At 58.1% G+C, this 27,805-nt stretch overlaps 1 protein-coding gene and 1 long non-coding RNA gene across 4 annotated transcripts in view; one reads left to right on the top strand and one right to left on the bottom strand.

Annotated features, from left to right (window-relative positions):
• The window catches only part of STUM (stum, mechanosensory transduction mediator homolog), a 62,675-nt gene extending 36,062 nt beyond the window's left edge, over window positions 1-26,613 (top strand). The window contains exons 2-3 of one of the 3 annotated variants that reach the window (XM_086694339.1): window positions 13,223-13,402; window positions 21,233-26,613. In XM_086694339.1, coding sequence (XP_086550465.1) covers window positions 13,223-13,402; window positions 21,233-21,267 — 215 coding nt within the window. In that variant the 3' untranslated portion in view covers window positions 21,268-26,613. Of the gene's footprint in view, window positions 1-13,222; window positions 13,403-13,739; window positions 16,529-17,508; window positions 17,691-21,232 lie in introns of those variants that run through there. The other 2 variants (XM_086694338.1, XM_086694340.1) reach the window with 2 other exon arrangements.
• The window catches only part of LOC147572762 (uncharacterized), a 174,324-nt gene that overhangs the window by 88,541 nt on the left and 57,978 nt on the right, over window positions 1-27,805 (bottom strand). The window lies entirely within an intron of this gene.

Genomic DNA, 27,805 nt, shown 5'->3' with positions numbered 1-27,805 from the left:
AGTAGGTGCGTCGTACCTGGCAGGTGTTCCCCGGGGGCTCGAGTGGTTGAATGAGGCTCGGCCACGAGCCCGCAAGTCTCAGCGGCGCCCCTGTGGATAAAAGAGCCACTGAGGCCAGTGGCCCCAGAAGAGGGTTTCAGTTTTCACTGCGTTCATCTCACAGAGGCTCCCAGCGGCTGTGACCTTGGCCCCGAGCCCCTCTCTGTTTCCAATCGCCGTGTCTGCCCATCCGTGGAAACTTCATCTTGTCAGGCTGTGGATCCTGAGCAGACGGAAGTGTGCCGTCTGCTCCAACACGTGTCCTCTGCTGCCCTTGCACCTGACCGGCCAGCTGTAACACCAGGCCGGCTGGAGGGCGGGGAGGACAAAGCCCAGCCCCCAGGGCCTCAGCGCCCTTGCAGCCCCTTCCTGCCACCACCCTCCACCCCCCAGCTCACCCTCTGGCATTTAAGCCCAGACTCTGTCGTGACGGGGCTCAGAGCTGGGGAACCCAGAATTCCATGTGGTTGAATTTCTGCTCAGGCTCAACATCCTGGGGAGATCCCGGGGTCCCCTCCCGGTCCCTGCCCCCTCCCCCCCCCCCCCCGATAGACCTAAAATGTGCAGTTCTGTTCGCCGTCCGTCCAGGGCAGGGAGCGTGTCGTGGATCTGGGGGGGCTCGCAGAGGAGGTTTGCAGACAAGCCCGGGGAGGCCGATTCAGCACCAGGGCCACTAAAATCAATTAGCGGCTCCGGTCGACCTCGCCTCCAGCGGGGTGATCAGCCTGTCACGGTGGAGGCGCAAAGAGGGACAGAGGGAGCTGATCTCATTTTCTCTGTCCTCGAGAAGGACGCCAGATTTATTTGTGGCAGCCCGGGGCGGGGCGGGGGAGGCACCCTGTCCTCCTTGTTGGGAGGGAGTGGGAGCTGCTAAGGGCCGTTATCCCCAGGGTCTCACCTGTAAGCCCCCTCCTGTCCCCCTCCTGTCCCTGAGCCGCCCTCCCCGCAGGTCCCCCAGCCGCCCTCTGTTGTGCGTGCGTCCCAGGGGAGAACAGGAGCGTGTACCCCGAGCTGGCACTTTCTGACTCGGGGTCGGCGGGGAGGGCGCCGGGCGCGGGCAGCAGCTGAGGCCGAGGACACCCCGTCCCTGTGGAGGGACACAGGCACCCCGGCCACCCTTCATTCCTTTTCTCCTTTGAAACCTGTGTTCTGAAAGATTTAAGTCACGATGAATTCACTTCCCCGTCTCTGAGTGGTCGAGGGGGACAGAAGGGTCGCAGGCGACAGCCTGATCACCGCACTGACGTGTTTCCAGCGTGCGACGGGCCGGGGCCCCCCGTTAAGGAGCTCGTGTGCTGTCGGGGTGTGGAAAACCGTCCACAGATCCCTTCACCACGGGTCTGACATTTACGGGTGGAAGCCGCCGGCGGGTGGGTTTTCTGGAACGTGGAGCGTGGTCAGGAGCTGGAGCACTGTGTTTGCCCTGCTCTCCTGACTCAAGCTTTTAGAGTCTCCCTCTTTGCAAGTTCCCGTTGGGCAGTGCGTGAGGCAGAGGCCAGTGCTGGGTTGACGGGACCCACGAGGACACAGCGTCCCCACCGACCTCCGCAGCCTCGAGCCCTGGGAGGCCGTCCTCCAGCTCCTGGGGACTACCTTCACCCTGCGCGACACACACGGTCCCACTGGATGCGGTCCAGACACCCCTTCCTCTCCCGCTTCCCCTGCCGTGACCTTGCACTCTGCTCTGGGGTCACCAGATGGAAGGGTGCGAACGCAGGTGGCCCAGGTCCCCCGCCTTCTGTCCCCTCCTGAAACCAGAAGCGAGGTGTGCGCGTGAGGGAGGGACGCGCCGAGCCCTGTGGAGGCCCGGCCCCCTGGCTCACCGAGGCCGCGGGCACCTAGTTCAAGCCTCCCTGACCTTCCTTGCCAGGACTTTTGGCCCGAATCGTTTGTGAACCTGCAGGCCTCTCCTCCCGCTTCTGGGTGGGCTAAGTGACGTTAATGAGAAGCCGACAGCCGGACGAGCCGTCTTGGCCTCTCTGGGGCTGGGGCCCTGGACCATGTTTCTGCACCCTCTCTGTTGGCTTCTGATGCCCCCCGCCCCCGAGGCCTGAGAGTCGCAGCTTCTTAGGGCCGACTGTGACATTCCATTCATCTGGTTCCAGCCGGACCAGACCGCAGTGAGGAGGGACCTCTGTCCTCGGGTGCGGTCACCCTCCCATTTACATTCCCCCGTGCTCCCCGGAGCTCAGGTTCAAGGTTGTGCCCCTGACAGGGCTGTCCACAGGCAGCCGTCCCCGGCGGGTGACGGAGAGCGTCTGGGAGCGAGCCACAGCCGCTGACAGCAGCACGGCTCGATGACCACAGAGCCCGCGTCCGGGATCAGACTTGCCTGACCGGCCGGCCCAGGGCTGGGGGTCACCTTTGTCAGGAGCAGTTACTTCGGAAGACAGCCCTGGCCTTCTCCTCCGAGTTCCAAGAGGCCCTGGGACCCCGCTCCAAACCCAGCACCCTCCGCAGCTCCCGGGTGAACCTGCAGGGCTGCAGGAAGAGGTCATTGGCCCCCGTTCTCTGTCCCCGCGCCCTGTCCCCAGGGAGCAGAGCCGCCCCTCATGGGGAGGACGTGCCAGTCACTTCTGGGCAGGAGCGGGGCCGGCCCCAGGCCCCTGTCCCCCGGCTGGGCCGCAGAGGGTGACCTCCCCGCCCCGGCTCCGCGTCGTGGGGGGCTGATCAGAGTTTTGTGCTAGTTACCCACCAGAGTGTGTGACGTTTTCATTCCGTATCTCTGAGGCCGCTCTCTCCTCCCCTCGGGGGAGGGTTCTTTTTTCTTTTTTTTAATTTATTTATTTTGAGAGAGAGAGAGAGCGAGCGAGCGCGGGGCAGGGGAGGAGAGAGAGGGAGACAGAGAATCCCAAGCAGGCTCTGCTCCATCAGCACGGAGCCCGACACCGGGCTCGATCCCACGAACCGTGAGATCGCGACCCGAGCCGAAAACCAGGAGTCGGACGCTCAACCGACTGAGCCCCCCCGGGGGGCCCCTCAGAGAAGGGCTCTTACACCTGATTGTACGTTAGCGCCCGACGGGGCGTGTTTGTTTTCATTTTTTAAGCAAGTAATTCCTGGCTGGATCCCTGTGCCGTCGGTGGTCGGGAGGCGGGGCCCCTGACCTGCCTTTTCACGAAGGTCGGTTAGAGGATCCTGATGGGCAGATTGGTTTGGAAGCTGCTATAGATCCCTCCCCCGCGCTCCCCTCCTCATCTTATCGGGTGCCCTCATCCCTCCTTCCACCCTCTCACTCCCCACCGCCCACAACGCCCGCCCGCCAAGCAGCGTCCTCTCAGCAGGTAAACAGGCTTCCGTTTCTTGAATGTGCTTGTTGAAAGCGTGGTCCTCGCCCTCGTCCCGCAATCCCGCACCTCGTTCTCTCCCAGACCTCTGACCCCCTGCTTCTGCTTCGTCACCCTGTCAGACCTCCCCCTGCAGAGGCCACTCGTGGCCGGATGCACCCCTGCTCCCGCCCGGTCCCTGGGCCTGCAGCCCAGCATCCCGAGTCCCTGTTTACGCTCTCCCGACCATGGGTCCCCGGGTCACCTTGTAGAGCGGAAAACTAAACCCAGACCCGGCTGGGCCCTCTTCCCCTCCTTCTGTGCAGCCCCTCACTGGGTCCCGGGGACACCACCTCCTCGGGTCTTCCTGCCTTGTCCCCGCGGCCACCCTGGCTTCCCGCCTCTGACCCGTCACCGGGATCTTGGCACCCTCTCTCCTCGCAGCCTCCTGCCTCACCCCTTCCGCCCCGTTCTCCCCCTCGGGGTCACAGCGTGTGCTCTGTAATTAAAACCCGACCGTATAATCAGTCCCCTGTCGAATCCCTTCCCAGCGGCTGCCGGCGGCTGGAGAGGGAAGCCAGGCCTCAGGGCCTCTCCAGTCTGACCACTGCCCCCTGGGCCCCACTCTATTATTTTTAAATTTTTTTTTTTTTTCAACGTTTATTTATTTTTTTGGGACAGAGAGAGACAGAGCATGAACGGGGGAGGAGCAGAGAGAGAGGGAGACACAGAATCGGAAACAGGCTCCAGGCTCCGAGCCGTCAGCCCAGAGCCCGACGCGGGGCTCGAACTCACGGACCGCGAGATCGTGACCTGGCTGAAGTCGGACGCTTAACCGACTGCGCCACCCAGGCGCCCCTATTTTTAAATTAAATTATTATTTTTTTTTTTTAGAGAGAGAGAGAGAGTGCAAGAGTGGGGAGGGGCAGAGGGAGAGAGAGAGAGAAAGAATCCCAAGCAGGTTCGGCGCTCAGCGCAGAGCCCGACTCGGGGCTCGATCCCACGACCCTGGGATTATGGCCTGAGCCCAGATCAAGAGTCAGACGCTCAACCGACTGAGCCACCCAGGCGCCCCTATTTTTTTTCTACTGAAGCGTGAGCCGGCCTTGTCTCCCTCGCTCCGCTGTGTGCAGCCTGTGTCGCCGCTCCTTTTGAGGCGCCGTGTGCCCGCGAGGGTGTGAGCTCCCGAGACGGCGGCGGGCCAAGCCCCCTCCCTCCTGGGCTCCACATTCCCTGGACCCGGTACTGGCCCACGGCTGGCACTCAAGTGGAATAAATTTAGAACTAACACGTTACCGTTGGGTACCGCTCTTTATTTAGCGGGTGAGACTCATTGAAAACAATTAACACCTCTTCGTACGAAAATGTGCTAAAGCCGTTTTTCAAACTCACTGCTGAAAAGACTAAAACGATGTTTTCATGCTGTGAAGCTAGGCCCTTACCCCTAACCTTCCTGCGGCACCTGTAAGCTTATAATGGCAAAAGGGACCTATGACCGTCATTTCTTAATTAGCGAAGTTATCGGTCCCGGTTAACGATGGATTCTTCATTTATCCACACGGACGCAGCTGCTGGTGACATGTGTAACGTGTCGTACAAGTCAGTGCGTGCGCGAGGCGCTTGTGTTTTTGCGCCCAAGAGTTATCACGAGCACGTCAACGCGGGTCAGAGGGCAGTGGCCGGGAGCCCCTCCCACACCTCACGCACGGAAGGTCGCCTCCTCTTTCAGACAGAACGTTGCCGGTGTCTTGGCCAGCGTTGCCGTTTCGCACCGCCCCGCGTGCCCACGGAGCGGCCGGTTCCGTGGCGGGTGGGTGGGGGTACGTAGAGGCCCAGAGGCCTCTGATGGGCTTGGTGATTCCGGCCAGGTTCCCTCTTTGGGCAGCTGATGGACGGGTGCCTTTCGAACTCTAACAACCTCTGAGCTCAGGGACAGTCGCCTGATGCTCAAGACGTCCGTGTATATAGCAGGCTGAGCCGTATGAAATCGCTGTTCCCCGGCTATTCTTGACCCATGAACGTGGTAATCTCACGTGATCTGGCCCAAGGAAAACAGGCCGGGAGCCTGAGGCTTGGCCGCAGCTACAGAACAGAGGGTCACAGGAATTCAGCCAGATCCCACCGAGTCCGGGCACTGTGGCCACAGGTCACAGAGACCCTCTGCTTCAGGGTCTCCCGTGAAGGACTCTGGCCCCGGGCAGGGTGGTGGGGGGAGAGCTTCAAAGATATTTTGCAAATCACGAAGGATGAGGGTTCTTTACTTGTTTGTTTGTTTGTTTTTTTTTATTGCGTTAAAATTCGCACAGCAAGAAATTTACCGCCCCAGCCGTTTTTAAGCACACAGTCCAGTGGGATTAGGAGCGTTCGTAATTGTTCCCTAGCCGCCACCACCACCCGTCCCCAGAACTTTTGTTGTTCTGCAAAACTGAAACTCTGTCCTCATTAAACACTAAGCCCCCTTCTCCTCTCCCCCAGGCCCTGGCCATCACCATCCTATTTTCTGTCTCTAGAAGTTTGAGCGTTCTGGTCACGTATATGGGGTCACACAGTCCTTGTCCTTCTGTGACTGGCTTATTTCACTCCGCATGACCTCCTCCAGGTTCATCCAAGTCGTAGCACGGGTCAGATTTCATTCCTTTTTAAGAATGAATGACATTCCAGGGTATTACACACCACAGTTTGCTTATCTATTCATCTACCTGTAGACACTTGGGGCGGTCACGTGTTTAAAAAAAATTTTTTTTTTTAATGTGTATTTTTTTTTTTAATTTTTTTTTTTCAACGTTTATTTATTTTTGGGACAGAGAGAGACAGAGCATGAACGGGGGAGGAGCAGAGAGAGAGGGAGACACAGAATCGGAAACAGGCTCCAGGCTCCGAGCCATCATCCCAGAGCCTGACGCGGGGCTCGAACTCACGGACCACGAGATCGTGACCTGGCTGAAGTCGGACGCTTAACCGACTGCGCCACCCAGGCGCCCCTTTAATGTGTATTTTTGAGAGAGAGACAGAGACAGAGCATGAGCAGGGGAGGGGCAGAGAGAGAGGGAGACACAGAATCCGAAGCAGGCTCCAGGCTCCGAGCTGTCAGCACAGGCGGGGCTTGAACCCACGGACTGTGAGATCTGTGTGAGACTGTGTGACCAGAGCCAAAGTCCGACGCTTAACTGACAGAGCCACCCAGGAGCCCCAAAAATGTTTATTTATTTTGAGACAGAGAGAGGGCAAGTGGGGGAGGGGCAGGGAGAGAGGGAGACACAGAATCCGAAGCAGGCTCCAGGCTCTGAGCCATCAGCACAGAGCCCGACGCGGGGCTTGAACTCACGGACCGCGAGATCGTGACCTGAGCTGAAGTCGGACGCTTAACCGACTGAGCCACCCAGGCGCCCCTAGGGGTCCGAGGCTCTAGCCATTGTGCACAATGCTGCCGTGACCATGGGTGTGCAAATATCTATTTGTGACTCTGCGTTCAGTTCTTTTGGGTGTATATCCAGAAGTGAAGTGGCTGGCTTATGTGGTAATTCTATTTTTAATTTTTTGAGGAAGCCTCTGTATGTTTCCCACAGCAGCCGACCTAATTTACCTTATTTATTTATTTTTTTTTTTACCGTAAGGATGTAACACAAAGAGCTCAGGCTTCTAAACTAGACAGCTCCGGGCTTAAATCTTGGCTCAGCTGTGTGGCCAAATCACCTAGGCTCTTGGAGACGTGGGGTTAGTAATAACTCCCTTCCGACGGTTGTAAGGGTTAGAGGTGCGGTAGGCAGGGGGAGGGTAGCGTGGTCTAGCGCACGGTACATGTGGGGGGGGTGGCATCTGTGTCATTTTTCCCTGATTTTCCCCCTACATGCCCGTGTTCAGCGTCTGCTCTCTTGCTGTTCCTGTAGCGTTCTCTTTTCCCTGCTGTCCACGCGGGTCCGTCTCATTTCCCACCACGCGCCACGTGCCGGGGGCGCACGCTTCCCGAGGGTCCCTAAGTCCCCCATCTCATCCTGTGTCCACTGCCGAGCCCTGGGTCCGTGTCCCCATCGCTCCTCAGCCGCTGCCTTCCGGTCTCGGACACTCGCAACCCACAGCACCTGCTGACACATTAATTGTCCTGAATCACTGCTCCCGTTAGATCACTCTCCTGCTCCCAGTGCTGGCCGAGCTCTGTTTCCCTCCGCTCAGGGGCGTGCGCCCTCTCCAGGCATTCCAAGCCCTTGGCCAGTGCCCCAGCAGCACCCCCCACCCCATGTCACCTGCCCCCACAGGACCCCGTGCTGCTCCTGCCTGGGGGAGGAGGCTGGAGTTCAAGTGCCCTACGTCTGTAAACTGGGGCACACCCGGGGCGGGGGTGGGGGGTGGGGTGGAGGATGAGGGGCCTGCTCACTCATCTGGGGGCTCCCAAGGGCAGGGACTGAGTCAGGTTTCTGGATGAGCCGCTGTGAGACCTGAGTAGCGTATCCGGCCATATCCCGCAGAAGGGGGAGGTCCAGCAAGGCTCTGCGCCCCCGGCCGGGCTGTCCTTGGCTGAGAGAGGAGGGTCTCCCGGCTCTGGGCCGGTTCCTGGGTTGATCTTAAGTCCGCGGTTGTCACGCTTCAGTGGGCATTTGCGTGGAGCGAGGAACTTGCTTAGAAATGCGGGTTCGCCTGCCTCCCTCCCCCAGATCTAAAATCAGATCCAAGGGGGGGGGGGAACCCAGGCATCTGCATTGTTTCCAGTTCTGCTGAGAAGTAACTGACGCCCTTCACCGGGTAAGCGTGAGGCGTGGGGCGTGATGGTTTGATTGACATCTGCTGTGAAGTGATCGCCTGGGTGGGGGGGGGGGTTCAGCTCACATCCAGCTTCTCCTGCAGAGACGATACAAGGAGAGAACAAACTCCTCTCCCCGTGCTGAGCTCTCAGGACTTACTCTGAACCTCCCTACGTACCCACAGCGGTGCCAGCTCCCGTCACCAGGCTGGACGGACGCCCCCCCAGGGCTCACCTCGACCTGGGGTGTGCACCTTCTGACCCCTCCCTCCGGCTCCCCCGCCCCCACCCCTCCTCTGGTCTCTTTTTTCTACGATTTCGGCTTTCGTTTCGTTTTAGATCCCACATAGAAATGAGATCACGCGGTATTTGTCTTTTTTCTGTCTCTGGCGTGTTTCGCTTAGCGCAGTGCCTTCAAGGTCCACCCACGTTGGCACAAATGGGAGAATTTCTTCGCTTTTTAAGGCTGAATAATATTCCATTGTGTGTATACCTCATCCTCTTCATTCATCCACCACGGACACGTGGGTTGCCTCCGTATCTCGGCCACCTGCTTGGTAAATTCTGCAGTGAACGTGGGGGTGCAGGTATCTTTGGATCAAAATGGAAATGCTGGACCATACGGTCGTTCTATTTTTAACTCTTTGAAGAAGCTCCCTCCTGTTTCCCACAGTGGCTGCACAAGTTTGCCTTCCCGCCAACAGGGCACGGGGTCCCTTTTTCTCCACGTCCTCGCCAACACACCTGTTGTTTCTTGTCTTTTTGATTCTAGCCATTCTGACGGGCGTGAGGTGGAATCTGAGTGTGGTTTTGATTTGCATTTCCCTGATGATGGGCGGTGTTGAGCCTCTTTTCACGTACCTGTTGGCCATCTGGTTGTCTTCTTGGGAGAAGTGTCTGTTCAGGTCCTTTGTCCGTTTTTTAAAAAAAAATTTTGGGGCGCCTGGGTGGCGCAGTCGGTTGAGCGTCCGACTTCAGCCAGGTCACGATCTCGCGGTCCGTGAGTTCGAGCCCCGCGTCAGGCTCTGGGCTGATGGCTCAGAGCCTGGAGCCTGTTTCCGATTCTGTGTCTCCCTCTCTCTCTGCCCCTCCCCCGTTCATGCTCTGTCTCTCTCTGTCCCCAAAAAAATAAATAAACGTTGAAAAAAAAATTAAAAAAAAATTTTTTAATGTTTTTTTTTGAGAGTGAGCGAGAGAGAGAGAGAAAGAGAGAGAGATGCATGGAGTGCGAGTGGGGGAGGGGCAGAGAGAAAGGGAGACACAGAATCTGAGGCAGGTTCCAGACTCTGAGCTGTCAGTACAGAGCCCGACGTGAGGCTCTCATGAGGTCATGGCCTGAGCTGAAGTCAGACACTTAAGCAACAGAGCCGCCCACGTGCCCCTGCCTTTGCCCATTTTTTAATTGAGTTATTTGTTTTTCTGCTATTTTTAAAAAAAAAATTTAGGTTTATTTATTTATTTTGAGAGAGACCCCAAGACAGTTGGAGTGGGGGAAGGGCAGAGAGAGCGGAAGAGAGAAAGAATCCCACAGCAGGCTCCACATTGCCAGCGCAGAGCCCGATGCAGGGCTTGAACCCAAGAAACCGTGAGATCGCGACCTGAGCCAAAACCGAGAGTCGGACGCTTAACTGACTGAGCCAGCCAGGTGCCCTTGTTTTTCTGCTATTGAGTCGTAGGAGTTCTTTATGTATATTGGATACTGACCCCTTACCAGATGTATGGTGTGCAGATAGTTTCTCCCATTCCACAGGTGGTCTTTTTGCTTTGTTGATGGTTTCCTTTGCTGTGCAGAAGCCTTTTGGTTGGACGTAGCCCCACGTGTTTATTTTTGCATTAGTTACTTGAGCTTTAAGTGTCCTCTCCAAGAAGCCATCACCAAGCCCCACGTCAGAGAGCTCTGTGTCTGTTTCCTTCCAGGAGTTTCTTGGTTTCAGGTCTTACGTTTAAGTTTTTGGTCCATTTCAAGTTACTCTTTGTGAGTGGTGTGAGGTAGGGGTCTAGTCTCGTTATTTTCTTTGCGAATATCCACTTATCCCAGCGCCATTTATTGAAGAGACTGTCTTCTCTCTGTCAAGTATTCTTGGCTCCCTTGTCAAAGAGCAGTCGACTCTCTACGCCTGGGTTCCTTTCTGGGCTCTCAGTTCTGTCCCATTTCTCTGTTTGTTTTTATGCCGGTACCATATTGGTTTGACGATCGTAGCTTTACAGTACGGCTTGCAATCAGGAAGTGTGACGCTTCCCACTTCGTTCTTCTTTCCCTGAGTTCCCGGGTCAGCTGAGGTCACCACTTTTGCTTTGCAGATGGGCAGAGCCACAGGCTGTGCTCTGTGTCCAGGTGCTGCCATAAACGGGGCTGTTGGGTGGGCTGCACAGTGTCCCGTGTGCCTGGCATGGTGGAGGCGTGTTCCACAGTGAGCGGGGCTACAAACTAGTACCCTGGCCTGGTGTGGCGGGAGAAGCAGCTCTGAGGCTGGTAAAACTCATTCCTTGTTGTCTTAACTCTGGCCAAGCCATGCCCCTAGTTCCCTGGGTGAGCAGGTGCACTGGTTTCCCTCTGCTGGCTTTGCCTGCCCTTGTCCTGACGGGAGCACCCACACAGAGCTTCCGGCCGGGCTCATCAGATGGGGCAGCAGGTGGGGCTAGGGAGGGCAGCTTAGAGCAACTCTCAATTTTCCAAACACACCTTCCATTGGGAGGGGCTGGGAGCTGGCCTTGGGGTTGGCTGTGGATTAATCCTCTTGCTTATGCGCAGCAGGGAAACCCTCCAGTTGGGACTGGCTTTGCCCCCCGGGGTTATTAGCCTGCCCGGCCTCTGGCCTGGAGGGTTTCGGGGTGTTCCAAGTGGCTGGGAAGTCCCCTGCACAGCATGTGGGGCTGGGACGCAGCTCCCTCCCTGGGCGAGCCGGGCTGTAAGGCCGGCAGAATCCTTTGTTTGGGGATCCAGAGCAGGCAGATCTGATTCTGCACCGACCCCTGGTGAGCGTGTGTCACTGGCTTTGGGGATTGCGACGTGGGCCCTGCGGGTGTGGCCCGCGTGCCCCGATCTGTGCTGGGTGCTTTGGATCGCCCCCGCCCCCCGTCAGAGCCGGAGATGTGCCTGCAGTCCTGTGGAAGGAGATCAGAGGGAGGGCGCCCAGAAGGGACTCGGGGGGGGGGGGGGGAACCTCTGGTGGTGGCGCGCTGGCCCGGGGAAGGGGCTGGGGGTCAGGGTGTAGCCGCTGCTCTTGTCCGTCCGGCGTGGCCTGTGTTGGTCTCTGCGGTGTGAGGGTGCTCTCGCCTCACCGCCCCCGTTCTTGGAGTCATCGGTGGTGTTTTGCTCATGAATGCTTGTTGGCTCTCCTTTTGGGGAAGGGCAGTGACGTCAGCAAGGACCTCTGGTGCCGTCTTGGTGACGTCACTCCCTCCAGGCGTCTGCAGGTTTAGCACACAGAGCAGGTGCGATGCAGGTGGTCTGACACGCACGGGACGCTGGGTGCATTTGGACCCTCGAATTCCACCTCCCGTATTCAGGCGCTGCGCTGGGGGCTGGGGACAGTAAGGTGAATGGGATGCCACCTGGGGTCCCAGAGGGACTGTCAGCCCTTCAGGCGGCAGAAACACAGTCGGTGGCAGTTGTTAAGAGGAGGAGGGTGGGTAGGGGTCGGGATCAGGAATCAGCACGTGGACTCGGGTCAGCCTTGGATCTGAGGCACCAAGGGGTGGGCCCGTGGGAAAGGCCACCTCGGAAAGCCAGCGCGGGGGCCACCGAGATTGGGCAGGGACGGGCCAGAAGCCAGGGTGCAGAGAGGGAGGAAATGGGCCCCCGGGGTAGCTTCCCCTAGGCGTGGGAACCGTGAGGAGGAGGGGGGTGAGGGAGCTCACCGGTCTCCTGGCTCGTTTCCGGAATGGCCTGCTCTCTCGTCTGGACCTGCTATGGCACGTCACCCCTGCCTGCGAGGCAGTGGGAGTCGGCAGCCCCTTTAAAGACGCCCCCTAGGTTTTAGGGGGGCCTGGGCGGCTCGGTCAGTTGCACATCCAACTCTTGAATTTGGCTCAGGTCATGATCCCGGGGTCATGGGATCGAGCCCCGCTTTGGGCTCCGTGTTGGGTGTGAACCTGGTGGCCCGGAGTGTGAGAGCCCGTGAAGGAGGGGATTGGCGTGTGGGCTGTGGACTGGTTGGTTCGCAGATGAAAGTCCATCACTGGCCCTGGGGGGGCAGTCTCTGGGGGGAGGGGCAGTCTCTCGGGGGGGGGGCAGTCTCTCAGGGCAGGGGGCAGGACACCAGGTGTCAAAGCTCGAGGGACTCCTGGCTGACACCTGCTTAGCGCGGAAGGCAGAATGATGCCCCCCAGAGATGTGCACACCCTGACCCCCAGAGCCTTGGAAAATGTTCCCTTCCGCAGCGTAGGGGGCCCTGCAGACGTGACTACGGGAAGGACCTTGCGACAGAGGGGGGTCTCTCTGGCTGATCGGGTGGGCCCAGCGTCATCACAGGGGTCTTACAGGAGGGAGGCGGGAGGGTCAGAGTCAGGGAGAGACGTGAAGGTGTGGGGTGTGGGAGCAGGGATCGCAGAGGAGGGATGCGGGCGCTGGCTGGGCTGGTGCGGGAGGGGCCGGGAGCCCATAAACGCGGCAGCCGAAGAGCCTCCGGAAGGACCCAGCCCTGAGGACGTTCCAGACTCGCGACCTCCCGAGCTGTAAGAGGATGGTACCCGCTGCTCGAAGCCGCTGAGGTTGTGGTGGCTGCTGCAGACAGGGGACGGCCACTCGTCCTGCTGTGGGCTGCCGCGAGGCCCAGGGCCCAGTAGGAAGGCAGCCCGGCTCCAGGCAAATGACAGGTGTGTCGCGACATTTCCCGTAGGGACCTGGGGAGTCCTACCCGGTAAGGGCCCTGGACACATGCACAACCTTGCTCTGTGTGCCCGTGGATGTTCGGTAAATCTCAGGCTCCCCGTCCCCTCCCCCACTTGCAGGGACGGCTCGTCGTGGCCCCAGGACCGTGCGCCCCCTCAGGCTGCCACATGGGCCTCGCCGGCGTGGGGCTAAGAGGCGGGCCGGGCCGGAATGGGAAGGTGCTGGATGCCGGCCGCTCCTCTCCGAGCTCCTGGGGGGTTGGGCAGCCGGGCCCCCGGCCGGCCGTCAGCACGCAGGCCACCGTGTCCCCGGCACCCTCCGAAAGCTGTCCCCTCTGGCCTCTCACAGGGACGTTCGTCTCAGCCTTCGCCGTCCTCTGCGGAGCCCGCACCGACCTCCCGGACAGGCACGTGTGCTGCGTCTTCTGGCTCAACATCGCGGCGGCCCTCATCCAGACCCTCACGGCCATCGTCATGGTGGGCTGGATCATGAGCATCTTCTGGGGCATGGACATGGTCATCCTCGCCAGTGAGTAGCCCGCCAGCGCCCTGCTTTCTGGGGCGGGGGCCGGGATTCGGGGGGAGGGGGCAGGCGCCGAATGGTCTGGGCGGCTGTGATCCTGCGGGGTGTTGGCGCTTTGCAGGCAGGCCCGCCCCTCCCTGGAGCCCGGTGCTCAGGAGGGTTCACGGGTGTCCTCGTCACTGGAGTCTGCAGCTCCCTGGCACAGGGGACCCTCCCCACGCGCCCGGCCCAATGCCTGCAGGGAATCCCGAGTGCAGACAGGCAGAGACCCGGGCCAGAGGGCGTGAGCAAGAAAGACAGAGCTGCTCATCAGCTCAGACGCATCAGCCTCCTCTTTATCAAGGAAGCAGCCCCGGAGGACCCTGAGTGGCCGGGGCGTGGCCCGCGTGAGCTGAGGTCCCCGTGCCTGGCATCCCCTGTCTCCATCCTGCAGTTTTCCAGAAAGAAGGAAAGCCTTCCTGGCATCTCTGCCCACGGGACGCCCTGTGACTGTGGCGTGTGTTTTGTTTCGTTGGACAGCCAGGACAGCACGATTTGCCTCCTCCTTGGGATCTCAGCGTTGCTCGTTGTGCTGCGTGAACCCTTGCCGATCATTTGGCCCGCACTTGGTGCAGACACAAAACTGTTGTGCGCGAGTGCTTAATGTTACAAGGTCAAGTTTACCAAAAGTGACTTGATGAACCTTTAAAAAATAACCCGGCAATATGCCTGGAGATAAAGCTAACCGAAGAGGTGAAAAATCGATACGCTGAAAACCATAGCAAGCTTATGAAAGAAATCGAAAACGACACACCCCCCAAGATGGAAAAGCGTTCCATGCTCCTGGATTAGAAGAACAAATATTGTTAAAATGTCGATACTCCCCAGAGCAGTCTACATATTCAATGCGATCCCTATCAAAGTAACACCAGCATTCTTCACAGAGCTAGAACAAACAATCCTAAAATGTGTATGGAACCAGAAAAGACCCCAAATAGAGAAAGCAACCTTGAAAAAGAAAACCAAAGCAGGAGGCATCACAATCCCGGACGTCAGGCTGTGTTACAAAGCTGTCATCATCAAGACGCTGGCACAAAAAGAGACACACAGATCAATGGAAGAGAATAGAGAACCCAGAAACGAACCCACAAACCTATGGCCAACTAATCTTTGACAAAGCAGGAAAGAATATGCAGTGGAAAAAAGACTCTTCAGCAAGTGGTGCTGGGAAAACTGGACAGCGACACAAAGAAAAATGAACCTGGGCCACTTTCTTACATCATACACAACAATAAACTCAAAATGGATGAAAGACCTCAATGTAAGACAGAAAGCCATCAAAATCCTCGCGGAGAAAGCAGGCAAAAAACCTCTTTGATCCTGGCCGCAGCAACTTCTTACTCAACACGTCTCCGGAGGCAAGGGAAACAAAAACAAAAAGGAACTACTGGGACCTCATCAACATAAAAAGCTTCTGCACAGCGAAGGAAACAATCCGCAAAACTAAAAGGCAACCGACAGACTGGGAGAAGATATTTGCAAATGACATATCAGATAAAGGGTTAGTATCCAACATCTACAAAGAACTTATCAAACTCAACAGCCAAAAAACAAATAATCCAGTGAAGAAATGGGCAAAAGACATGAATAGACACTTCTTCCAAGGAGACATCCAGATGGCCAACCGACCCATGAAAGAATGCTCAACGTCACTCATCATCAGGGAAATACAAATCAAAACCACAATGAGATACCACCTTACACCTGTCAGACTAACGTTAACAACTCAGGAACAGCAGATGTTGGCGAGGATGCGGAGAAAGAGGGTCTCTTTTGCACTGTTGGCGGGAATGCAAACTGGTGCAGCCACTCTGGAAAACAGTGTGGAGGTTCCTCAAAAAATTAAAAATAGAACTACCCTATGAGCCAGCAATAGCACTGCTAGGAATTTACCCAAGGGATACAGATGTGTAATTTGTAGGGGCACATGCACGCCCAAAGTTTATAGCAGCACTATCGACAAGAGCCAGAGTATGGAAAGAGCCCAAATGTCCATCGATGGATGAATGGATAAAGAAGCGGTATGTGTACACACGCACACACACACACACACACACACACACACAATGGAGTATATATATACACACACAATGGAGTATTACTCGGCAATCAAAAAGAATGAAATCTTGCCATTTGCAACTACGTGGATGGAACTAGAGAGTATCATGCTAAGTGAAGGAAGTCAGAGAAAGACAAATATCGTGACTTCACTCACGTGTGGCATTTAAGATACACAACAGATGAACATAAGGGAAAGGGAAGCAAAAATAATATAAAAACAGAGAAGGAGACCAACCGTAAGAGACTCTTAAATACAGAGGACAAACTGAGGGTTGCCGGTGGGGTGCTGGGCGAGGAGAAGGGCTGAGGGGTGATGCGATGGGTGTTAGTGAGGGCACTGGTTGGGATGAGCACTGGGTGTTCTGTGGAAGTGATGAATCACTATTCTATTCCTGGAAAAAAAAGATATTTTGATTAAAAATAAGTAAATAAATGATAACATCCCCCCCTCCCCCCCCACACACAAAGAACTAAAACCACTCACTGCTGTTTGGCTCTACAATGATAAAAAGAGATCTTCCAAAATGACTTGTAAAGAAACAACAACCGTACTTGCCAAAAATGGACTGAAGGGTGAGGTGGTAACACCCAACGTCTGCTTTTCCCGGGACTTTCCTGAACTTTCTAAGCAGACGGTTTTGGCCAGGTAGAGGAGAGATCTCTACGAGGCCGACCTCCCTCGGTGCATTAAGGAATTCTCACGAGTGCAGAATAGCATGATGTGTTTTAAGCTCCAGGCGTCTCCTGTTGTGGTTTGGACAGAGCAGGAGAAGGTGTTACTGAGGTTTCACGCGGGGTCTTTCTGCAGAGACATGGAGGGAGCCATTTTGTTTCATTTAAGAACGCTTTCGGGGCGCCTGGGTGGCGCAGTCGGTTAAGCGTCCGACTTCAGCTCAGGTCACAATCTCGCGGTCCGTGAGTTCGAGCCCCGCGTCGGGCTCTGGGCTGATGGCTCGGAGCCTGGAGCCTGTTTCCAATTCTGTGTCTCCCTCTCTCTCTGCCCCTCCCCCGTTCATGCTCTGTCTCTCTCTGTCCCCCCCCAAAAAAATAAATAAACGTTGAAAAAAAAAAAAAAAGAACGCTTTGCTCTGTTTCCAGTGGTTTCACAAATATCCCCTCAAGGTAAGAACACAAGCAGGCCTCCAGATATTTGCGACTTTCTTGCAAAGACGTCCAGGGCAATTAAAAAAAAAAAAGTTCTATGTGGAACCATGTTAGTAACCTTAGTGACTAATACTTCTCAGAAGTACAAAACATCCTCAGGGGAAATTTTTTCAGTAAAATGAAAATGGCTTAATGTTCTCTAAGCGTAAAACCACTGCTTATTATTATTAAAAAAAAATGCAGAAAATGAGGAAGAGAGTGAAAAAAAAAATAGCACGAATACGGAAATATTTAAAGATATTCAGAAGGAACCCCTGGCAACATTTGGCTCATCATTCCAGAGCCTTTACAGAATATATTCAAATGTATCTTACGCAGTTTTTAAAATTTGGATTATTTTATGGATATCGTTCGTGTTTGAAATTTGGTGAGGTTTTTTTGTTTGTTTGTTTCGCATTTCCATGTCTAGAAATATATGGAATTTTAATTACTTTCAGGATCTCCTTTGGATGTCACGATTAAGTTTTTCCCTTTGCAGAACATAGTTGAAAAAACCTTTTGCAACTAGATGTTCGATAAACGCTTTCTGGTGACGAAAACCACCGGTGGGAGAAGGACACCTGTCCGTCTGTCCCTGCGGTGGGTTCCCCGGTGGGTTCCCACTCCGGGGCGGGGGGGGGGGGGGGGGGGCGCTGTTGTTTACCTTGAAACCAGGAAAGGCCGCCGTTAAAATCTGAGTTTGTGCTTCTGTTCAGTTTCCTTGGCCATCACTTCAAGGGGAAACGACTTTACTTTTAATGTGTATCCGAGGGGAATTCTCTTTTACACTTTTCAATTTAAAACTAGCTGTTCTCGCAGCGCCCGGGTGGCTCAGTCCGTTGAGCGCCTGACTCTTGATTTCGGCTCAGGAGGAAAGAGTGGAGAACTTCCAGACTGGACCGGTTTGGGCGAAAGAGACGTATTCACGAAGTGCGGTCTGTGCTCGGGCACTGGATCCTTGGACAGCCAAGGGGCATTAGGAGACCAGTTCGTGAAAACAGAACGAACTCTGCGGATCGCACCGTTTCCCCGATAACTGCCCCGTGCTTCTGTGTGAGGCTAACATTGGGAGAACATGGCTCAAGGGTACCTAGGAATGTTTTTGTGCTATTTTTGCAAACCGCCCGAAATCTGAAATTCCATCGCCCTGAAAAGTGAAAGGATTAAAGAATAATAATCCCCTTAGCGAGACCTCAGAACAGACACCGCACGTGCCTTAAAGCGGCCACACTCGTCGCCGGGTGCCCCCGTGCGGGTTTGCTGTTTCCACGCGTCCCGTCTACCTCATTGGGCCACGGCGTCTCGAGGACAAGGCGCCACCTTGCCCCGCTCTTCACACCCCAGGCTCCTCGTGGTGTCCTGCACACAGCAGACCATTCGTGGGGGCGACTCTCAGTGTCCGAGGTAGGGACGGCAGAGGCAGGAGGGGAAGTCGGGAGCCCTAGAAGGATCGGGAACAACTGTCGTGCCTGGGTTCGGGGTCCCCTGAGGGTCCAGGCTCTGGGGCACACATAGATGCTGGGGCCAGGCGGGGCCGGGGGTCAGCGACCGGGCAGGCCACCCGGCCACAGAAAATGCAGGCACCGGAGCCCGAGTGGGATCCAGCAGATCGGTGGTTGATCGGTCAGACTGGCGTCCGGGAAGGAGGTCTTCCGGCAGCAGAGGTCAGGGAAGACGTGGGATGGCTGTTCTGCCAGGGGGTCCCAGAGTCAGGGCAAACCAGGGAGACAGGGACAGCCAGAGAAACAGGAGGGCCAGCAGTGGGAGGGATAAGCAGGGGAGTGGTCAGGAGGCTGGGGAGGGCCGTTCTCAGGGCAGACACTGCCCCCCTCAGGAAGTCAGGGTGGAGGTGGGCAAGGAGACGGAGACCGAGGCAAGCCCGTCATGGGAGCCCGTCACGGAAGGGTGCGGGCCATCGCAGGCATTCGGGGGGAGGGTGCGATCAATCGATAGATCGTAGGCGGTGCAGCGAGGCTGACGGTTCCCCAGAGGGAACTGGGCGCTTCCCTAACGGCCTGTGGGACGGCCCACAGGCTCCTGACCCTTCCCCAGTTGGAACCTGGGAGGCGTCCTCAGCCTCAGTGGCAAAGCCTGACCCCTCGACTGCCTTTTTTGCCATCGCGCCGATGGCCGGCGGGGCACTTGGGCATTTAGGAAGGAAACCTTCCACTAGAGCGGAACGTGTCGTGTCACCGGCCTGTCTCAGTAAAAGTGAGGTGGCGCCTAATCCCTAGAGCTTTCTGGTTATTTTTATCTGGGTCACCCTTAAAATCCAGGGACCGCGGGGTCTGTATCTCAGACATAATTGAAAGCCCCACCCCCCGCCCAGACCCCAAGAAGATGGGGGGGAAACCTGGTCACATCCTCTCTTTCCATCACCCCAGACTGTGGTCTTAGCCGGAAACCCCTCCCATGTCCGGGTGGCCGCTCTGGGTGGGCCACGGGATACCAGTGCACGAACCCCCATTTCCACCCCTCCCCAGGCCTTCGCTGTGGTCACTCGGCTCCTTGGATGTCCCCACACTGGCTCCGGGGATGCTCTTTTTGCACCAGAGTCTTTAGACGTGGCTGCAGCAGGAAACCTCCCAGGACGGACACTCTGAGGGGAGGACCCGCAGTTGACTTGTCCGCCCGAATCAACAGGTGGACGGGGGCTGTCCTTTCTGGGGTCATCCCGCCCCTCGCCGCAAAAAAGAAGGAAACTTCTCGGTCGGAACAGAGTGGGATGATTTTCACACAGCCCTGTCCAGAGCGTCATCGACAAACGTACCCCCAAGAGACCCCCCCCCCCCAGCAAGAGGACCACCAGGTTAAACCCGGATCTAAGTAGACGTTAAAACCGAGGTCGTAGGAGCTTGCTGCTCCGCTGATGTGAATAACGACAAAGTACGGCCCACGACAGCCCGTCCTGGTCGCGGGTCCATACGTCCTCGGCAGTTCTCCGGCACTCTCCCTCTGCCGCTGCACCCGGGGCAGACGCTGCGGATCGGATTCAGGACGCTTCCTGCTGATGAGTCGTGTGTGTTCTCGATACACGGCTTTGGACAACCGCCGCCCGCTGATCCGGAAAGTCGACAAGACAAAATCTGTTGGCCATCCCCCCACCCGGCCTCGGGCTTTCCCGAGGCGTTAGGTTTTCTGTGTGTGGCTCCTGTCCCTATAAAGGGTGACGGTGTGGCTCAGGCGGAGCCAGGCTGGGGCCAGGATGGGTCGCTTCCAAATCTTCAGTCTGTCCTGCAGGCATCTCTCCTTGGGCCCACCTGGAATTCATCTCCAGGCGCCCATGGGGGGCGGCGAGGAGAGAGTGAGGGGCAGGGGGTGGTCCTGGAGGGAGCAGTGGGCTTGGTTGAGCTGTGGGGCTGGGGGTGGCCCCATGAGAGCCTCCCGTGAGCCCCTGCAGCCCAGCATGCACCTGCTGATCCCTGGACCGGGGCACAGTCCTCCTACAGCCTCCTCCTCAGCCCCCCGTGGCCTCTGTTTTTACCCTGTTTTCACCCTGTTTTCTCTCTTTCTTTCTCTCCGCTCCCTCCTGCGGCCTCACATCTTGTGTCGCCCCCAAGTTTCCCAAGGTGAGTCTGCCGATGGGCGATGGGCGGCCTCGAACCCGCCACTGGCCTCACCGCCCCCAGAACACGGGTGCTCCCTGCAACCCCCCTGCCACCAACTTGGCCATCAGGCTTTTATTTCGTTTTTGTTCTTTAGGTCTGTTTGTATTTATCTTTGCGTCTTTTGTGTATCCCGGGTTTTGCTTTTGTTTTCTTTTTGTTTGGATTTTTAGCTTTTGGCTTTGGACAACGTTGAAACATAGACAAAAGCCGAGGGCCTGGTATACTGAGCCCCTCAGCGCCCACACCGGCTTCAACAGCTGCCAACTCACGGTCACTCCTGTGTCACCTGGGACATCTTCTCTCTTTCCTACATTTCCGCCCCCCCCCCCCATAATTAGGACTCAAAATTGGTGAATAATTTGGGAAATAGACAAAAAGCAGTCAAGTCCACAGAAGTTCCCTCTGGGGGCTGAGTGACCAGCTAACGGGGGGAACCTTTCAGCAGATTCCAGTGGCTGAATTTTCCCAACGGCCTCAAAATGATTAACGGTGTTCTAAAGGCTTGGAGCCCTTTGTGTCCCACACGTCCGGCTGCTTGAGCTCACACACGCGGTGACGGTCTTTTGCGTCCTGTCTTCTGTTTTGCTTTCCGTCCTCCTGTCCATCCACACGTCCCAGGTGCCTGTCACACTGCCACTGCCTCCCACGGCTCTGCCCTGGGAAGTCACGCCAGGCAATGACTTCTGGGGTGTGGCTTGAATACCTTGAATACGTTGAATACCTTACCGCCCCCACCCGGACACCCTCCTCTCCAATACCCCCAGTGAACCCAAATTTCCACGGCTCTCCATTCATCCTTCTGTTTCCCATTAAAAAGTGCATGCCCCTGGGAAAAGTCGGACGCCCCCCCTCCCCCAAGCATAGCAGTCATTTCTACTTCAGTGAGAATAAGGCCTCACGAACATATTCCGGTTCGCAGGCACCTCCTGGGGAAATCCCGGAGGAAGCTAGCGTCTCACCCCGTCTCTCTGCTTCTTCCTCGCAGGCTACAAGGAGCAGGGCATCCCACAGCAGCTGTGAGCCCGAAGGAGCCGCCAAGAACTCCGGGGTGGTCCGTGAGGGCCGCACCAGGCAGCGGCGGGCACAAGGACCCTTACGTCTTCTCTTCTGCCGTGTCCCAGGTTTGGAGCGCCAAGTGGGGGCGATTTAGAAAGATATTTATTTCGAAGACACATCTGCTTTTCTTGGCAGGCTGTGAGGCTGCCCACCCCTCCCCCTGCTCCAGAAAGACGCGGGAGCCCCGAGCATCTCAAGCGGGGTAGGGAGTGGGGTCAGGGTTGCTGACGGCGAAGCCGGCATCCTGGGCTCACCCCTGCCTCGCACGGCTCCCTGGGTCCCCCTAAGCGTCTCCTGGCCCTGCCTCTGCCTTCTGCAGCCCACGCTTCGCCCACTCCCTTCCTCACGCCTCAAATCTCTGGGCCCGCTTGTGTTTCGATCTTTGCTTCCCTGGAAGGAGGCCAGTGACCCCCACCCCCCCAGACCAGAATCCCCAACGAAGGCCAGAAGCTTTCTCGTTACACTTAACTCCGCTTCCGGCCCGCGGCCCTCTGGAAATCCTCGGGGCTGGACGGGTCTCGGAATTCCAAAAACCCGGATCCGAGAAAGAACGAGAGACGTTTACCGCCCGTTTCCTGCTGCCCAGTCGGGACCAGCTCCCCGCCGTCAAGCACAGGACCGTTTCTGCGGAGAGACGTGTGAACAGTCGGGCCGATTGGGATCAATAAAAACGCCAAATAGCGTCACCTTGTTGGTTCAGGTCAGATTTGGGCCTCAGGAAGCGACGGAAGGAAACCCAGCATTCGAGAGCGTTCGGGGATATAGAGCGGCAAAAAAAGAAAACCGTAGGAGTCGTGCCCTTCTCTCCGGAAACCCCTCTTGCGCACGAGTCCCCGGGGACGTTGCTGTTGTGACGGGGGTTCCTCCCGCTGCAAAGGGACAGTCGGGGCCTTTGCGGCACCTGCGTAAAAGATTGTGAGTTGGATCCTGGAGGGGGAGGGGGGCAGGAGCTCACGGAAGTTGTTCGGGCCACTGCGGGTGGAGTGTTGATCTGAGGTTAAGAGAAAGGAGATCCAAGGTCATGTGACAGGTGGACATCTGCACGCCCGTTTTCGTCTCGCGGGGATTGCTAAACCGTGGGTCTGGCTCCAAGCTGTTTGCGGGCCTGGGGCTCCCCGTGGAGAAGTGGAACCCCCCACCCCACCCCGGCCGCAGCCCCTACCCACCACCCCCAGCCCCGAGTCGGAGGCGGCCCGATCCGGCCCCTCTGCCAGCCGCTTGGCTTTGACCACCGCCCGGTCCTCTCCCGTGGCCGCCCGGGGCCGGCCTGCACTTCCTAAACCCCTGGCTGTGTCCGTCTTCCTGTCCTTTCCCCCCTGACCCAGCCAGGCCTCTCTGCTGCTGCTTCCGTGTTTGCGATCCTGTGTGTTTTCAACGCGTGGGACCAGGCTTGGTTTTCTGCAGAAAGGCAGAACCTTCCGGTGGGTGAAGACGGCATCGTCTGGGCCAGGAAGAGACCGGGAGGCTGCTGGGAGCAGAGGATCTTGCCTTCCGGCCGCGGAGGGGCAGAGAGGAAAGAGCAGTCTCCGTGGCACGTTTAGTGGCAGTCCAGACACAGGCGGGGTTTTCCTGGGTGACAAGTGTCACCCTGAGCCCGGTGGGGGCGGCCTACTACAGGGCTCGGTGGGCTCGGAAGGCCCATTCCCCTGGGCGCCTCCACCTCCAAGGCTCCCCTCCGCTGCCACCTGCTTCGGAACCGGAGAGTCCGTGAGGATCGCCTCACCGGGGAGCAGCCCACTGTGGCCTGAGTGTCACCGTCATCAGGTGACGGCCAGTGGCCAGTGGCCTCCAAGGAGTCTGAGGTGGCCGCTCGGGCTGTTGGAAGTTCAGCCGATTCGTTAAACGGCAGCCAGCTGCAAAGTAGGGTTCCCGTGAGCAAGTGACGCAGCACACGGGCGATGGCCCCGAGGTCCCGGGCTCACCCCAGGTGCGGCCTCTCGGTGCTCACGCTTCTGCAGGATGCCCCCCAGCCGCGGGTGTCTGGGGCAGGGACCTCAGGCACACAGAGAAGGCCGCAGCACACGGGATACACCCAGGACCCTGCGGTGGCCCTCGGACCTGAGCGGCAGTTCCTGGGGCAAGAAGGAGCCACCGGGACCCGGGGGCGTCCCGTGCATGGTGGAGACTGTTCAGTTCCGAGTCCGCGGTAAAGTCGAGGACCTCCGGCCGGGAGGCCCAAGCCCCGTGGGAGCGGCGGGGGATGGGGGACGTCGGGCCCCGGTCCCTGCACCCTTCTGGCCGCTGTGGGGCGGGGGCCACAGTGGGGCCGACACGCTCCAGCTGCCCCTCTGCCCCGGCTTCAGAAGCGGCAGGCCTGGCCTTGGAGCCCGTCCCCGGCTGCACTTGAGGGGGCATAAAGAAGGGACCAGGAGCAAGATGCTTTCCCTGTGTGGCCCCAGAGCCGTGTGTCAGCCCCGACGACGGGGGAGCTGCCCGGTCCTAACACGGAGGACCAGGCCCCCCGCCGTCCCCGCCTGGGGGCTCCGGGCGCTCTGACCACCACTCCCAGAGGCAGGGCCGTGACTTCAGCTTCATGCGGACGCCCCGAGGGCCGAGGAGCAGCGGGCAGGACACGTAGAGACAGTGGCGGAAGCCACACGGTCACCATTCGCCCGGGAAGAACAGGGACCCGGGCGTCAGAAGGAAAATCCCAACACTGACCCCAGGAGGAGAGAAGGCCTTCTGGAGGCCTGGGGCTCTCCAGGGGGAAGGCTGTCCCTTTTGCCACAGCTCAGCTCTTAAAAATGCAAAAGTAAGTCTCAGATGCTTTCTTCCCGAACCCCCATCCCTGCACAGAGGGGTGAGTTTGCGAGGGTTACTTTGGTTTTGCCTGGATCCTGCGCCCCGGGCCCCTCCGGCTGCCACGACACTCGCTGTTTTCACCCCGTTGGTGGCATTGGCAGAGAAAGCCCGTGTGTGTCGCGTCAACCGCTTAGGGACCCGGAACTTAGACCCAAGCCCCCCAGGTGGTGGCCGCAGACTTTGTTCAGCATATTTATTACTCCCGCTTGCTGGTTGGTTTGGAGGGCTTTCCTCAGAGGGACCTTAGGTGGGTCCCAGCTGCACTGTGACCCTCCCTGGAGACCGTGACTTTGCACGTGCGGGAGCCGTCCGGAGCCGCTGCTGACCGCGAACCTGCCCCGGGGCTGAGCAGAGACGGGCTTCCTTCTTCTCAACGGTCCCCCCTGTGCTGGCGGCAGGCGGTTCTCGAAGGCGGGGCTGCCTGCCCTGCATTTGTATCCAGAGAGCACTCCGTGGACGCTGGTGTGGACTGACGGGGGTCTCCCGGTGCCCTGGCCGCCACGCCCTGCCCTTCCCGCCCTCGGGGGGAACAGCAAAGTGAGTGGAGGCAGGAGGGGCGCCTCTCCCCGCGGAGGGCGCCGTGTGTGTGTCGGGATGGTGAGGCCAGGCAGTGGGAAGGGAGGCCGGGAGCGGCCTGAGCAGGTGGGCGATGTTCGGGCTCCCGCGTTCTTCACCCTCCGGGCTCTTAGGGCTTCAGAACGCTCACGGGGTCGCGGGCGTGCAAGCCATGTGGGACCCTCCCCGTGGTGATGCGTGGGGCACCTCGGGGGTGACTTCCAGCTTCCGTGCCGTTCGTCTCTCCTCCCGGCTCGTGCCTCCGTTTGACAAGGGGGGGCTGGGCAGCCAACGCCGGTCGGTCCCTTTTCTCTCCGAGCCAAGGGCCTGGAGGACGACGAGCCCAGCCCGGGCGACCCTCGATTCCACGGTCCCGTCCCGATCCTGTCACAGCGGGAGGCAGAGGACAGGGTCGCACAAGTACAGGTCCTGTTTCCAGTACAGCTTGTTTCTCTCCTCGGCTTTGGTCCCCGGCCCCTCCCTTCCTGCCTGGATTTGCCAAAATGCCAGCCACCCGCAGTCCGTCCCGGGCCACTGTCACCGTAGGTGAGGCGCACAGACACGTGCACGCTGTCACACACGCGTGCAACACCCCACGCACACACACGTGTGCTCACAGCCCCTTTGGCGGCTGGGTGAGGACGGGACTGTCTGGGGACTTAGGACTGGGTGTTTCACGTCCGCAGAGGGGCCTCTCACACCCCCCGGGAGCCGTCCCTCCGGCGTGGCTCTGGCGGGCGCAGTCCCCTTTATCATCTGCAGGGCCCTGGGCCTGGAGCTCTTCCTCCTGGGGACCCTTGGCTCAACACCCCCACCCACCAAACCCAGCTGTGCTTGTCCCCCACGCCTGGCTTGTGGGAGGGACAGCGTGGGTCTGCCCAGAGCGGCAGGGACCGTGATCCCTTTCTGGGCCCTTCTGGGGCTAGACGGTCCTCTCCTCTGAGGCTCCTTTTCCCACAACCCTCCCACCGGCCCCAGGATGGGAAGCAGCGGGGAGAGAAGGGGACGGAGGTCAGGCCCACCCCGCCTTCTGGGTCAGCGCCTGGCTGGGCGTCCCCACCGGGGAGCAGGCGATGGTGGCCGTAACTGGCCGGGCACCCCGTGGGAGCCCTTGGCTGGCCCTCTGCACAGGCCGAGTGATAGGCCTGTCGTAGCTGGTGCCAAACTTTTTTAAACAACATACATAAACACAAGCCTGGGTGTGTGCATATTAGCCGAATTTATATTTGGACGAGTGTTGTGTTGAGACTTGGAGTTTTTGACCCGTGATTGACTGTTTGGGTCTCTCTTCCTTCTGTTAAGCAAATCCCTGTACGTTTCCGTGGTTCTCTGGCAAGACCCGCTGCCCGGTCTCCCAGGGCTCTTTCTTTCTACTCCTGCCTAGACCCACAGCGGCTTCACCCCACCCGCGGCCACTTCCCTTGGGGTCCTACGAGCCTGCCAAGGGGCTTTTCCGGCGCATTCCGTGGACGGGAGCCTTCCTCGGTTCTACGAGAGGGAGAAAGTCTCAGGTTGGGGACCTGGGGAAGCTTCCAGACTTGCAGCCTGGGGCCCAGGCCCGCAGCTTTGCCTTCCCAGTGTCCTCAGGACGGAGCCCTCGGCAGGCCCGCCCGCCACTGCCCGGGGCCCCTCTGCTGCCCGGGGCCCCGCGCCCCTCGAGGCGCCGAGCAGGGCCCCGACTTCCCCAGCGCCCCGCCAGCTTCAGAAGTCACAGCCCAAACGCCATGCCGTATACGTCATGGCAGACAGCGTGCATGACGCTAGGAGCCTGTATACATAGCCCCGTGTACATATTTATATATTCCTATTATAAATACACAAAGCATGGCAATCCTTTGGCATTCCAAATCTGTGTTTTTTTAAATCCTGGAAATACAACTTTAGACACCTTTTCTTCCTGTTTCTCTTTTCTATGTAATAAACGTTCGTGTGACCTTTCTGGTGGCTTCTCAACCCCCTGTGTGCTCTCGTTTTTCCGGCTGGATGGACCCAGACTTGGTCCCCAGCGCCTCCCGCGCTCGCTCCGTGTTCTCTCGGCACGAAGGCTGGCTGTCCTTCCGAGGGCAGGGCTTCGTTTCCCACCCTCCCCTTCTTCTGGGGGTAGATCTTTGGTGATCCGATCCCTTTAGAACTGGGAATTCACCCGCCACCCTGGGCATCGCCCCCGCCCCCGGGATCGCCAGGAATAAGGTACAGACGGGATTCATCCCTATAGACGCCTGGTGGGGGAAACGTGTGTGACATAGACGTTCGGGGGCGTGTTCGGAAGCGGTTAGGAGCACTTCTTTTTTTTTTTTTTTTTTTTTTTTTTTTTTTTAAATTTTTTTTTTCAACGTTTTTTATTTATTTTTGGGACAGAGAGAGACAGAGCATGAACGGGGGAGGGGCAGAGAGAGAGGGAGACACAGAATCGGAAACAGGCTCCAGGCTCCGAGCCATCAGCCCAGAGCCTGACGTGGGGCTCGAACTCACGGACCGCGAGATCGTGACCTGGCTGAAGTCGGACGCTTAACCGACTGCGCCACCCAGGCGCCCCAGTTAGGAGCACTTCTAATGAGCTGTTCAGCCCTAACAAGGGACCGGTTGAACTACTTGGGAGGAAGGGCAGGGCACGGTCCAGGGCCCCGCCGGCATTTTCTTCACCGACAGGGTCAAGGCCTGGAGAGCTTATCGAGTTTGTGGACGAAGAGGAGCAAGTGGACGAACAAACCGGGATTCAGAAAGCCCCTGACGGGCAGGCCCCAGATCTGTGAGCTGACGCTAAGGGCTCAGCGACAGAGCTGTCCTGGGGAGCCAGCGCCCCTCGCCGTCCCTCACGCCGTGAGTCAGGTGCACTAAGAGCAGGAGGGGGTTCTGGAATGCCTCGTCTGTAGAGTCGCAGGCAGCGCCCGGCACCGGGGAAGGCGAGTCTCCAGGTGTCGCGTGCTGGGGCTTCTCTGGCCTGTCGGCTGCAGTGCCCTTGAGTGTTCAGGACGGGACTGCTTCAAAGTCCCGTCAGTCCGTGAGACTCCGGGCTCAAGCGGGGCGACCCTCCAAGGCCCCAGAAACGGGCCTCGGGTTGGCTCGGTCTCTGCTAAACCCGGGCCTAAGGCTGGCGATGACCCGAGATATACCCCAGGGAGCCTTTCCTGATCAGGTGCATCTT

Source organism: Puma concolor, chromosome E4, assembly GCF_028749965.1.
Source record: "Puma concolor isolate L17-30 chromosome E4, mPumCon1.1.hap2, whole genome shotgun sequence".
NCBI classification, from domain to species: domain Eukaryota; kingdom Metazoa; phylum Chordata; class Mammalia; order Carnivora; family Felidae; genus Puma; species Puma concolor.
Note: the sequence above shows the minus strand (reverse complement) of the source record. Positions and strands in the feature narration are given on the sequence as shown.